Source organism: Bacillus rossius, chromosome 8 (genome assembly GCF_032445375.1).
Source record: "Bacillus rossius redtenbacheri isolate Brsri chromosome 8, Brsri_v3, whole genome shotgun sequence".
Classification (NCBI taxonomy): Eukaryota; Metazoa; Arthropoda; class Insecta; order Phasmatodea; family Bacillidae; genus Bacillus; species Bacillus rossius.
Genome location: NC_086336.1, coordinates 44,824,010 through 44,837,364, shown reverse-complemented (window position 1 = coordinate 44,837,364; position 13,355 = coordinate 44,824,010). Strand labels below are relative to the sequence as shown.

Below are 13,355 nucleotides of genomic sequence, written 5' to 3'. Positions count from 1 at the left end.
TCTCGGTAAAATAAATATTTTATGGGCTTATACGACTGTCCTTCGCCGTTAATAAATACGTTATAAGTTATTATGATACAATTTGTTTATTAGTCACACAGCAGTTTCTGCTGAAAAATCACTAATACAGTAAACTCCCGGTATATCGCGCCCCGATTGATCGCGGAATCGGGTATATCGCGGGTCAAACCATGTCCCCCAATCAGAAATGAATAATAATAATGGAATAAATGGTTGACAGCCGATTAGGATAATTTTGCGTCGTAACTCACAAACTAAGCATCGGGCAGAAAAAAGCCTAGGCGTAGAAAATGTCCGCAGTGAAATTCTACACAAGATATCTCCATACATTATTCCTCTATCTTGTAGGGTTATCAAACTATGGTCCAATCCAGCCCAGAGTTATTTTCTGAAACACTAGTTCTTAACGTCGCTTTATCTCACAAATTAAGCATCGGACAGGGGACCCGATAAAGCCCACCGTCCAGCGACATTATCCAGCGTGACTCGGCTGGGGATTGATGTTGGATAGGCTTGGATGAAGGCAAACGCTGGGAGGGGAGAGGCGCCGCGGCTGGGAGGGGAGAGGCGAGCAGAGAATATGCGACCAAGACACCCGGGTAGACGGGAGGGGTGGAATATAAGCGCTAGTGATGAGAGGGGCAATGAGTAAGCCGAAAGGGGGGAAGTCTGGTGACCTTGAGTATGTAGTTCACTCATTTCCCGTCTGCACACTTATCGTGGTCACGTGTGTTGACAAGCGGAGACAAGTCATTGTTGACCGTACGTTATTGAAGACGTGTTTTTACAGTCAATCTTGTTAGCGCTTGGTACAATGTCACAGAAACGAAAAACTCATTCTATAGCAGATAAACTAAAAATCATTGAGCTTGTGATAAAAGGTGAGATGAAAGCGAGCATATCACGTGAGTGCGGTATCCCAGAAGGTACAGAAAGACAGAGTGAGCCCAATCATGTCCCGTTGCTTCACCTGGCAAACTTAAAGCATTATGCAGAACAGAAACGCTCTGCATTAGTACGCCAAACAAAAATGTCCGATTATTTTAAAAGAAAAGAATAGGTACATATACATATGTAATGCATAAATATATTTTAGTGATTGTGTAAACGCTCCACGCTGTAAATGTAAATTTGAGGGCAGTTTTTTATTTTTATTTAACGTCTGACCTGTCCCATGCTGTGCTGTCTTGACAGGAGAGGTTGTGGTATTATGTATAGCATGAATGGGGCGGGGTAGTTGAAGTATACTGTCGGAGAGGGAAAAGGTGGGAGGGAAAGATAAGGCGTAGAGAGAGTTAGAGATTGGAGCGGGCAGAAACATGGCTGGTGGAGGGGGTGGGGGAGGGAATGTGTTCACGCAGCACACAGGCAGAGCATGAGTCACTTGACTGAGCAGCGTCGCTGCGTACAAGGCAAAATCAGGTAGTCCAGTGTTTAAAATTCCACTCCAGAATCTTCCCATTTAGTGTGGAGCACTTACACTAACTATGACTTATTTTATTTTTTTACATCTTTTACGGTACAGTATGTATTGTATTAATTGGTATTTTACTGAACATCTGTATATAAATGTTTTGTTACAACTTGAACCTACTGACGTAATATTATTGGGTAATTCATTGTATTATACATTTTCATCTTTTTACTTTGGTATAATGTTTTAACATTAAATAGTAAAGTAAATCAGCTAGTGTATTTTTAATCTTTGCAGAGGAATTCCCAGTGGTCCAATACTTACGTGAACCATACTGTACCACTTTTGCCGTGAGGTTGTAATCAAGCCCCGGAAATGTTTATGTGTAGCGGCCTCCCGACCTTCAAGCATGGGGAATATAACACTTGCCGATCCGAGCCACACACACACTCAGCAACTCGACACAGCGTTTGGTGGAATAAGTAAATACAAAGTTTAACAGACTTTTTAATACAGCGCCACTGATTGCGCTAAAATTAATTTGGCACAATTTTTGTTTCCCACATGTGGCCATTTATAATTTACTGTAAACATGGATAATAAAGTTTAACCACTTGACACGATAGACGGATCTTTATTTTTTATTGTACGAATGCTAGAATCATTTTTCCCGTATCTGTGGCCTACTTCTGCAAAAGACACGCTTTCTGTAAGTAAATCTAGAATTTTTATTTTGTAAATCAAACTCGGTACTTTGCGATTCATATTCGGTTTGAAGTATCACTACGGCCTTTCTATTTAGAAGACTTTGACCACAGAATCGTGTGTAACCGCACACACTGCACTTACTTTGTTACGGACACTCAGACGAAGCAGATACTGTGGCTAACACCACGAGACTGGCAGCAGCTTGTGTGCCGCACGTGTGTATGGCGGCGTGTGGCGCGCTCGTAGGCCGTGCGACAAACTGTGCGCGGCACGCGAAAAAAAAAATTCAACATTTAATATTTATCTTTAAAATTTTTTATTTTTATTTTTCACCCGTGTTTAGTGAAAACTGCGGATGCAAAGTCCGCACATAAGGCACTGTGCGTGCTTGCCGACCTATTAGAACACAGACGGTGTTTTATGTCTTTTGACCTTGGTCACATCGAAACATCGTGGTTATGCAACAACGCGGGTAAAAGTTATGTCCCCCGACAACTGCGTTAAATAGGGAGTGTACTGTACCTACAATTTTATTGAATAGAAAAATTTAGCAGGGCCGTAAATATATTTATTTTACTGCAAAGTTACTTTTCCATCTGCATTCTAACATGTTTTTTTCTTTTATTTTCGCTGTGAAGGGACGTGGAAAAGATAATTGCTTGAGCTGTCAAAATTAACATCGCTGACGGCAAGGGCGGGAGCGCATCCTGTCGATCTGTCGCTGTGATTATCTACTCCAAAAACATGTCACATCATTTCAGGATAGCATTGTTCTTATATCTTTCGTTTATAGCCGAATGTTTTCTACCTGATCTACACAAGTTCCTTTGCCACGTTTTGGACGAAAATAACCACCAGCCGGCTAGCATAGCCGAACTCTCGTGACGGGAATTCACTTAGCGCAAGTATTTATCGGAAACCCATTGTTCGGGGTATGCGAGTCCGAGGTGTATAGCATAATTCCACACTTTTTTTTTTGTTAATCTGCGCATGTGCGAAGTCAGTGATGTTATAGAAAAATAGCCGAGAACCAAACACCTGGCGACGTCGTTAACACAGTAAACACGGCTTTGAGTGGCCAGTGACACCTGAGATGCAGCTGGCAAGATCACACTAACAAGTTGCAAGCCAAAGGCACGGGACCGGGACGGCAATAGATGCGCGCGTAGCTGCTATCAGGTGATCTGATGCACGCAGTTTACCGGTATTGGCTAGCGTGGACAGTCTAGAGGGGTGGTATCTATTTTTAGCCGTCTTTTGTATGCCTGCCTGCTTACAGTACAGCGCTCGCCAAGATAAACGTGAACACTAGTGATGTGCGAGTCTCGGCATCATCGAGAACGAGTCGAGACAGAAATTTTCTCGATCTCGTCTCGAGATAATTTTTTTGGCTCGGAATTTTCGAGAATTTTGTAAACAAGAAATAGGTTAGGTAATATAATATAATGAGGCAGCATTTTGCGTTGCGTGTTGAAATAATTAACATATCTTCAACGTAACGTAGATCGAATAAAATAAAATATATTTGTTACGATAGTATACACGATAAATTATTAAAAAGTTAAAAACGAACAACTTCCGTTCACAAGTCACTACATGAAACGGTAAACGTAAACAATGAATTGTGCTGTGGTTATCACATTAAATTACAGAAGAAAATGATTATTTTCCGTTAATATATCCAACATTAAAGTTAAAAATAGATCATTTTCGGTATCCATATCAAGTATCAACGTAAAACGGTACGGTAAAAAATAAAAATATAAACATGACTGCAGAATTCTTCCGCGATTGCATTTTGTTTTATGGCCTTAGGTTATACACACGGCCAGCAGTATATAACAAGCAACATGATGTTTAAATTGCGGTCCGTATCGATAGTGACATATCGATAGTGGTGAATGTTCAGACTTTCATGATCAAGTACCGTCCATGGCTCAAGGAAACTGTATAGACTATGGAGTCAATAACGTATGTTTACATACGACAGTAGGCAAATAAACTGTTGAGTGTAAAGGTAAAGTTGTAATTGCAATTGCAATTGTGGATACTTGATAAAATTATTGAATAATTATGTATGTTTGTCAGATTATTGAGTTTTACTTTTTTGGATCATATTATCCTGTTAACTAAAGTACATATTTCTCGATCTCGACTCGATTCTCGAGAATTTTTAAATTGCTTTCTCGATCTCGTCTCGATTTCAAAAAAGTCTTTCTCGCACATGCCTAGTGAACACATAGCGCCCAACAAAGTGTACCAGACTTGTTTTTCAGCCGATTTTACTCAAATTTTCGACTTTCTCTGCTCAAATTTTTCACGGTTTCTCAAAAAACTGTCGTATAAACGGAATGGACGCATCAGAGGGGGGTCGCATCGGCGGGATTCTACTGTACACATATTTTGCCTATCAGGAATTTCTAGAATTCACTTATCCTATGAAAGCCCATGTCAAGCCAGGTTCGTCATTTTTAATTTACTATTTTCAATCCTTTATCGAGTCTGCCTCTCCAAACCCTTGAATCATGTTGCACAGAACAATTTTACCTCATTCAAAGAATTGGAGAGCCAGACATAACAATTCGAACAGGCGTTTTAAAGATGGCCTTCAAAGGATTAAAAGAGAACTAAAATCTGTGAATCTGGCATTAGAAAGTAGGTGCACGTTTTTGAAATCCAACTAAAAAGGTTATATGTACATAGTTTAGTAATTCTTTCTTTTCTCTTAGCTGCTCCATCGAACAAGTTTGCTAGTTCAACCAAATGCCTACCCTAACCACCTACAGATATAAATCTCATCTACTAATGTGATGCTATTTTTGATTCTTTTTGAAAAGTTACGCAGCCATGTATACGAAGTAATTTAATATACATGGGGGGGGAAACAAATTTTTTTGCGGCTATTCAGTGCTCTACCAAATGCAACATAACTATTATTACTATTATGTTGACTCTCGTAGTATTTTACTATTTAATACCATGAAACTCAAGGTGGAAAACAATTGAAACACAACCACATTCCATTCAATGACTTTGCATGGCCTTGTTTAGCCCTCACAGCTGTCAAATGGCACTGAAGGCATGGGAATCGGTAGTCTGCGTACTCCAGTTGGCCGACTCACCCGGAAAGGTTCGCAGTGGCTGTCGGTGAAGCCTTCCGGGGCGCGCACGAAGAAGTACGGAGAGAACCCGTACACGTGGCAGCAGACGGAGTTGCCGTCTGCGGTGACCCCGTACATCCTCATGATGGGCACGGCGCCGTGCTGGGCCCCGGGCATGCCGGGTCGCGGCTGACCTGCGCCCACACGGCACCGGGCTGGGGTGGCACCGCGACAAACTGCTGTGCTCCCGTCGGCGAGGACAGGGCCGGATTTAGGGGAGGGCAACCGGGGCGAAAGCCCCGGGGCCCCCACAAACGGAGGGCCCCCACAATAGAGACTTCGGAAAAAAAAATCTTTCAAATTCCGACAAGTAAACACTAGTAAACATATTTTCCTTTGATATTCTTTTTTCACTGTTTTACCTTTACCTACAGTACTTTGCACATACATGATTATATTATTGTTAAATATTAACAGAAATATTTATTAACACTAAAATTTAATTTCATATAATTCTTGTCTCCGATTATATTTATGTATGTTTTTTATAATACTAAGAGAATCTACTTGATTTCACAATAAATTATTTATTGGAAAACTCGACTGAAAAAAATTGTTCATTTTATTTGGAAAATAATTTGGGGCCAGGGGGCCTCCGCTCCTCTGTTGCCCCGAGACCTCCAGACCTCTAAATCCGACCCTGAGTAAGGACTTGGGTTCAAAACCCAATTCCTTTTTATGCACCATTTCCCAAAGTCAACTACAGGCAAATCCTGTGACAATTCCTTGAGCTGGGCACACACAGAATAAGGCACGACACGACACTACACGAAATTTTGTCTGATAGTAGTACACTTCCACGTATTTATAATAAAAGCAATGGACACAGAATCACATGCGGCACGACGCCACAAAACTGTCGTGATCAGACGTAAAGTGACAACATGGAACTACTGCTCAACTTTGTCACAAGAGCAGACTTTCTGATGTCTTCAGCGTTATGCGCATGCGCGAGTATAAAAAAATATATGTCGATAAAGGCATGCCGCAGTGTGTTTATAGCTGACTAGTTTTAAGGCTGTTTTTCATTACTGCTTTCATTTGAGTAAATATTCACTTTACATTTACACTCACTGATTTCTTTAACTTTGGCTGCATTTTGCCGGCTTGAAGTAAACACCGAACTCACCCGTGTAATGGTCTATGTCAATCTGCTGGAACACCAAAGAATCCTTCTGTGGATCCAAGGGAGGCGGGGCAGGGCGGCTCCATCGCGCCGACGTTGCCTTTGTTTCTGGGCCCTGGTGACCCAACACAGCCACTTCACTCGTGTGCGGCACTAACTACTAGAGGTTGCATGGCCGTGCACACAGTTTGTTAAGAAAAGTGGTAGGTTTCTAAGTTAAGTCAGCTTATTCATAAAAATCTGTTAAACTTAACATTTGAATCAACCTCAAAAAATTACACAATTTTTGAAGTGAAACTTCTTTGATGAGAGAACTACAATTTTCGAGCGTTACGAAAATTCAGATCGCATGATGGGGAATAATTAGGTACGTGGTGGGGGAACCGGTAGAGGAGAAGAGAACGCCAATGGCAATGCCACTCCAACGCTTGCACTAGCGGTCGAATGGGAAGACGGCAAAACGGGGAGGGGGGATAGGTACGTAGTATCGCATGCTATATGCTAGAAGTAACGGCTGGGAGGGGAGATGGCAGGATAGAGGTAGAAATGACGCAGCATGGATGCAACGGATTTCTTGTAACGCTGCTGGTGTTTGTCTACTTCTCAGTTTTCGTAACAGCTAACAACTGATGCTACTTTATTTCTTTTATTTAATTTAAAGTATCAACATTTTATTTGTTCACGTGGAATAGAGTTATTGATTTGTGCAATTAATTTAATAAGTATCATTCATTTTTTATGTAAATAGTGCAAGTGGAAATATAAATCATAGATCTCTATCTGTATCTATTAAGCAAGAAGTTTCACTTCTGCCGCTCATGGACTCTACACGCGTGCTTTTTTTTATTATCATTTCTATACTTTATTTCTTGAATCTGGGTGGTTTATCTTCATTATAAATACTAAAGCTGAGAGTTGATGAATTTACATAGTTTAGGGAATTTATGAAGGTGCCCGATTATTCTTATTTATTTTCACTGTCTATTCACACAGTTGCAAGTTACAGACTTTGATGAAATATGTGGTGGTAACATTGTAGGATATTATTCTCTGGTGACACCAACGTGAGACAGCGTTCAGTCCAGGCCAGGGTCTCGGCTCCACCTCCTCACCTCTCCGCCGAGCTCACCGCCCTCCGGCTGATGGGCCTCGCTCTCCAGCTGCTCCATGTAGGCGAGGTCCGCCTCGAACGAGCCGGGGTAGTCATTCTCGTCGTCCTCGTCGTCTTCCATCCTGGTGACGGGGGCAGGGGGGGAACAAACAAGTTCATCTAGTAAACCGCCCGTCTTGTTCGCGTGTGCTCAAAACCCTTTGCAACTTCTGCAGCCAAAAGTATAGTGGGTATGGAGGAGAAAAAAAGGTACAAAGAGTGTAACTATTATCACCCAAAGACAGAAATATTTATTAAAATATTTGAAAAATTTAATTATTATTTTTAAATTAGCTATATAAATTTTAATAAAATTTCTTTTGAATATGTAAAATTTTAATGTCAATTCCCCCCCACCACCTCTCGTAGCCTTTGTAATAACTATAAGTATTATTTTGCCCCAAACTTTATAACTATGTATGACATAATTATTTGCAAAGCATAAATTATTTGCTAGACAAATTGAAGGTTAAAATGTTATATTACGGAACTCAGTGTTCAATTTACTGCTCTTTACACCATCTCCTCAAGCAAGCGTATAAGGTGCAGAAGGTGTTGCACCCACCAACTGAACAATTTGATTGTAGAAACTAAGAGTACTACTTCAGGTAACGATAACATCAAGGCCACTCTACACCTCCCTGATCGGAACCGTGGCTCATCATGTGCCACTCATTGGTCCTCTGTGGTGCTGATCGCTTAGCGTCGGGCTCATGAGGCAAGGGCAGTGGGTTTGATCCCAACATCTCAGCATGATTTAAAATTATGAGCACCAAGATAGTAAGCACCCAATACAATTTTGCATATGCAAAATTAAAGATTAGTCTTCTTTAAACATATAAGAAGACATTACATTACAAGTGGCAACTTTTATCTAAGACTTGACTTTCAGATTTTGAATAAGTTCCTCAGATAACCTAAAAATATGTTTTCAAGCACCTCTATTTTTTTTTTATTTCTCCAGAAGTACCCTCAGCCTGCCCGCTTGCTGGACGAATTCTGTACATCCTGGACTCTCCCCCCCCCCCCCCAAACAGAAAACAAGCCTACTCTCCTGGTGATACGCATGTGTACTTGTAAATGTACATGACTACTAATACAAAGTGGGACAGATTAATTTGCGACATCAGCACTGTTGAGAAATGGGATATTCAACATCTCTTTGGTAGATACCTTAAACCTAAATCTATAAACTTCCAAGTCTAAAAATACATTTTGTTTTCATAAGAGAAACCAGGTATCTTCGTAACTTTACAGGTGCCCACCACATCAAATAAATTCAAACATACTCTCATGAGAAAAATTTAGGTTTATTAAAAAAAAGTCTAAAACTGAAGTCCGTAGTAACCAAATACTCCCTCTGTCGCCCTCTCAATCACAGCTTTTAAAACCATATTTAAATGACAAAATCAAGATCTGAGACCACATCCTCCAAAACTTGAGTACAGTGTCATAGCACTGCACCCAGTTTGTTGAAATAAATAGCCAGGTAACTAATAAAATTTAACAAAGCATGGAAAGTAGGTACTTCATTGTGGAATTAAAATTGCTTTAGTAAAAAAAAATTAAGTAAAATTCTGAAGAAAAAAAATTGGTTGTCTGTAGTGTCGGTTTACGGACGATAGTTTAACGTGACAAAGTCATAACAAAACATTGATGAAATGATTGATCCAGAAGAAAATGAAATATCATATTCGGCCTGATACTGAGCCGTAATAGGTTTTTGCAACCAAACCATTTAGGCATTAAAAATATGATATTCTTTGAGGAAGAAATTTTTTTTTAATTTTTCTATCTTTTGTATGATAAAATCTACCTCTTCATACTTTTATGAATAAAATTGAATAATTTTTATTGAATTATCACTATTTTGTATGGATACAAAGGAGTGAAATGAAATGTACAATTTAATTAATAAATTTACTTTTATTTGCATTAATTAATTCAAATATATTTATTACTTTTGAAATGTTACGTGCACCGTATTTATTTTTACAAGTACAAAAAATTTTTTTGCAGTTGCCGGGATTCAAACCGACCACCTTTTGATTAGAAGTTAGCGTGGCTAACCTTACGACCACGAGGCCATACTTGAATAATAGAAGTTTCAGATGTTATCTATATGAAAGTTTATAAAAATTTTGTTCACGGTAGGGGAATAATATTATTTCGTTTTTATAACATGATTTTATAACAAATACGCATCCCAAATACACCAAACTTATTTATAATGTGTTACAATATTTTTTTAAAACATTGTGCAAAAGATCCCGGGTGTAATTTGAATTATTATTGAATTATTATGTGTAACTGTGAAACACCATTGTTTGTTCAAAACGTATTTGAATATTCAACATTACTTTTAAATAACCGTACCGATTGTGCTGAAAATCGGTGGACGATCGTTAACTTACATAATATTAAAAATTCAAACCATGAAAATATGAAAAGTCAAATCGATGGTTGTTCCAATCGAGTGGAAGAGAGATGTCACGCATGTGTACAATGAGCATGAAGAGATATGCCACGCATGCGTACAATGCGCAAATAGGACACATCCGTAGTGGGACATCCGTAGTGGGACATCCGTAGTGGGGCACTTTTTTGTGCGTGCAGCCGTAGTTCATCGATTTATTAGACGTTATCACGTCAAAAAAGTATTTTACCATGTTGCTTATTTTTCATACAAAATGTGTTTTTAAATTGAATTTTTTTTTCTATTGCAAATATATACCACTCTTCTTGCCGAAGTACAAGGATAACCCAGTAAATGGACCATTTCCTTCAACCTGCTGCATTTATAGCTTATGTTAACTAAATAACAAAAGCAGTATGTGGACTCAGCTTGAAGCAGGAAGCAGTGTAACACACATATACAAACAAAACTAAAACACAAAAAAAAAGTCAAAGTTTCAAACCTGCATTTCCAGAATTTCCATACCAATACACAACAGAACAAATTTCGGTAATTGTTTTGTATCACATATCCAAGTATATCATTTGATCCTGTATACATTGATCATGTGGTACATGATGCTTGCTGTTTTAATTTAGTATGTCAAAACATCCCAGCCAAACAAAAACTCGAATATAATAATACCAATAAATTAAGTCAGTTCTTGTGAAATTTTTTTCTTTTGTATTCAACTTACAATGAATATTAATTTTTACATCACAAATTTTTGTCACTTCAGGATCTTTTGATCTACTTAATTAAAACAGCAAGCATCATGTACAACAGGATCAAAATCTATAGAATCACAATATCACAATCAAGGGATAAAGTTAGATACGTGATATGGAATTTTTACCTCACTATTTGCAATCTGAATGAATTTATCAATCATATGATTTATTATCCTATACATAAAAAAAATGTTGATCATTGACTTTAATTGGGATAATACGATTTTAAGTCTAAAAAATTGCGTATTACATAAAAATGCATTTTAAAATTAAGTTTTCCCACTTAATGATATCACTGATGGTTTTGAATTGTTTTATGTTACACCACAGTAAGAAATTTACTGAAGAACCCGCTTTTAAAAAAAAATAATTATTTTAATATCACTAAAATATTCCTTAAAATATATTTACCGGAGTTTCTTGGTTTTTATTGGAGGCAAGGGTTTCCCATTTACGTTAGCCTTCCTTTTCGTATTCATTCTGCAGTTACTTGAAGTACATAAATTCAATTTCCAAATAATCGAATTTTCTGTAACAAGAACAACCTAAAGTTACAATCAGAATCAGCCAAAGTCTAGCAATATATTTAATGTTGTTGTTTATTGTTTTTCTGAACATTCGTTTCGGCGGGAGACTACAAAGATGGGGTTAAAAGAAGTAGATGTCTGGAGGTTATAAAGAAATAGTTTTATGTTTTAGAACAATGTATAACATAACAATAAAAACAACCTTCGTATAAAGAATTTTTTAACGGAAGCTTAAACCTTCTTTGAGTTAGTTGCATCATGGAATTCGAAAAAGTCAGGAGACGGAATCTGTGAAGTAGGTGAAGTCAATTTTTAACTTCGCAATCTCAATATTGAATCGGCCCAAAACAATGCGAAAATGTAGCTTGACCACGTCTGATGAAAAAAAAAAAAAAAAAAAAAAAAGTAATTTCAAATTGTTTTCACATTGAAAACACTATACTTCAGACAATATTTAGGGGGTTTAACCAATATGGCTAAACAATTAACCAGGGGGGGGGGGAAGACCCACGCAATTAGCATTTAATCCAACAGACAAGATAACCCCCTGGTTATAATAGTGTGTTTTATTCAATCTGTTAATGTATTTCTCCATGGCCAGCCTCTACTGCCCTGGTACGAAACTATCAGCCGCTTAACTTAATTGTCGTAGTTCCTTCAGAACATATTTTCATTCTACATAATTCTTTTGTCTTCAGATGGGCCACAATGAATGTAACGATGAAAAGTGCCTACTTCTATGTAGGTTAGTAGATTTTCGGTGAAATTTTGTGGCATGCTAATGGTAGGTAACTTTCACTTCAAACTCTGGACCCGTTTCTACTTTGTCACTCGCAGAACTGATACAAAGTCCAGAATGACGAAAAGTGTGCTTTATAGTTGTTGCTGACACATCTTCCCAAGCTTTGGATAAACAGTTTACTGTATGCAGCATATTATTTGACGCTTTACCCTCAGATTTGACTAGCTCCATCAATAGTTTCCGTCTGTAGTGAACCTTGAGACTTTAACTCATGCTTTGATCCACTGGTTGTAAAACACTAGTATTGTTTGGTGGAAAAAAATACCGAATCTATGTTTTGAAGGTTAGATATAAGAGGGTGAGCAGGACAATTGTCGACAAGAAGTAAGATTTTTCGTCCCTTTAATTCTGCATTCCACCTTCGCAATTCTTATTCAAAAAGTTGACTTGACATCAAGGCTGATTTATTAACATTATAGGTGACTGGCAATTGTTTAATGTTCTTAAAACACCACATATTTTTTTTGATTTGCCTATTGCCACCGGCTTCCTTTTTTCGGTGCCTTTCATTTTAGCAGCTTTTCTCCATTAAATTTTGAAGTTTTATCGGGGGTCAACTTAAAGAAAATTCGGGCTTCATCAGCATTAAAAATGTCACTTGGAGCGTACTTTACAAAATTAAATATATACGACTTAAAAGCGTTAAATGCAGAACAACCATCTGGACGAAACCAACGAAAAAAGTGAGCTCTGAGCATGTGCATAATTTGGGCATAAAATGGCAATGGATAGGACATCAAAAGTTTTGTCTTAAAAAAAAAGACTGGCAGTGTTCTATTTGTGCATTATGAATATGTTTTGGTTAAGGGTGTAGCATATTCAACAACTAAACCATTATTTTCGGTTTTGAAATACCGGCCATAGTCCTCAAGTCCTGCCAAATACAAATTTACACACTACTGTTTTACTTTGACACCTACCGTCGGTGCTCCTCTGTGACACAGGCCTTTATGCCATATCGACGCCGGCCCAGGTAGCGTGTGCATACCACGAATGCACCAGTAGTGTGAGTGCAGCGAAAGGAAGACCCAGAGGTCGATGGGTCCATAGCAGACCGAGCGGCTGTATTCGTGGGCCGTAAGTAGTTCGCAGACTTTGTTATGTATTTATTTAATTGTTAATTTGTAATTAAAATAACATAATTTGTCTTTCAATTTAAAAATAACATTTTTCACCGTGCGACTATTCCACATATCTTAACCCGAGTCTTTCCGGCGCAAAGTAAGTAGAGTGTGGGAAACGTTGCCCTCGGTGGTCCAG

General features: G+C 38.3%; 1 protein-coding gene across 1 annotated transcript in view; it reads right to left on the bottom strand.

The window, feature by feature from the left end:
- LOC134534833 (DNA polymerase delta catalytic subunit) overlaps positions 1–11,697 on the bottom strand; it is a 47,840-nt gene extending 36,143 nt beyond the window's left edge. Inside the window, exons 1-4 of the mRNA XM_063373459.1 lie at positions 11,178–11,697; positions 7,543–7,663; positions 6,434–6,545; positions 5,266–5,438 (exon numbers count right to left, since the gene is read on the bottom strand). Coding sequence (XP_063229529.1) covers positions 5,266–5,438; positions 6,434–6,545; positions 7,543–7,663; positions 11,178–11,245 — 474 coding nt within the window. The 5' untranslated portion in view covers positions 11,246–11,697. The remainder of the gene's footprint in view (positions 1–5,265; positions 5,439–6,433; positions 6,546–7,542; positions 7,664–11,177) is intronic.
- Positions 11,698–13,355: the final 1,658 nt, after the last annotated feature.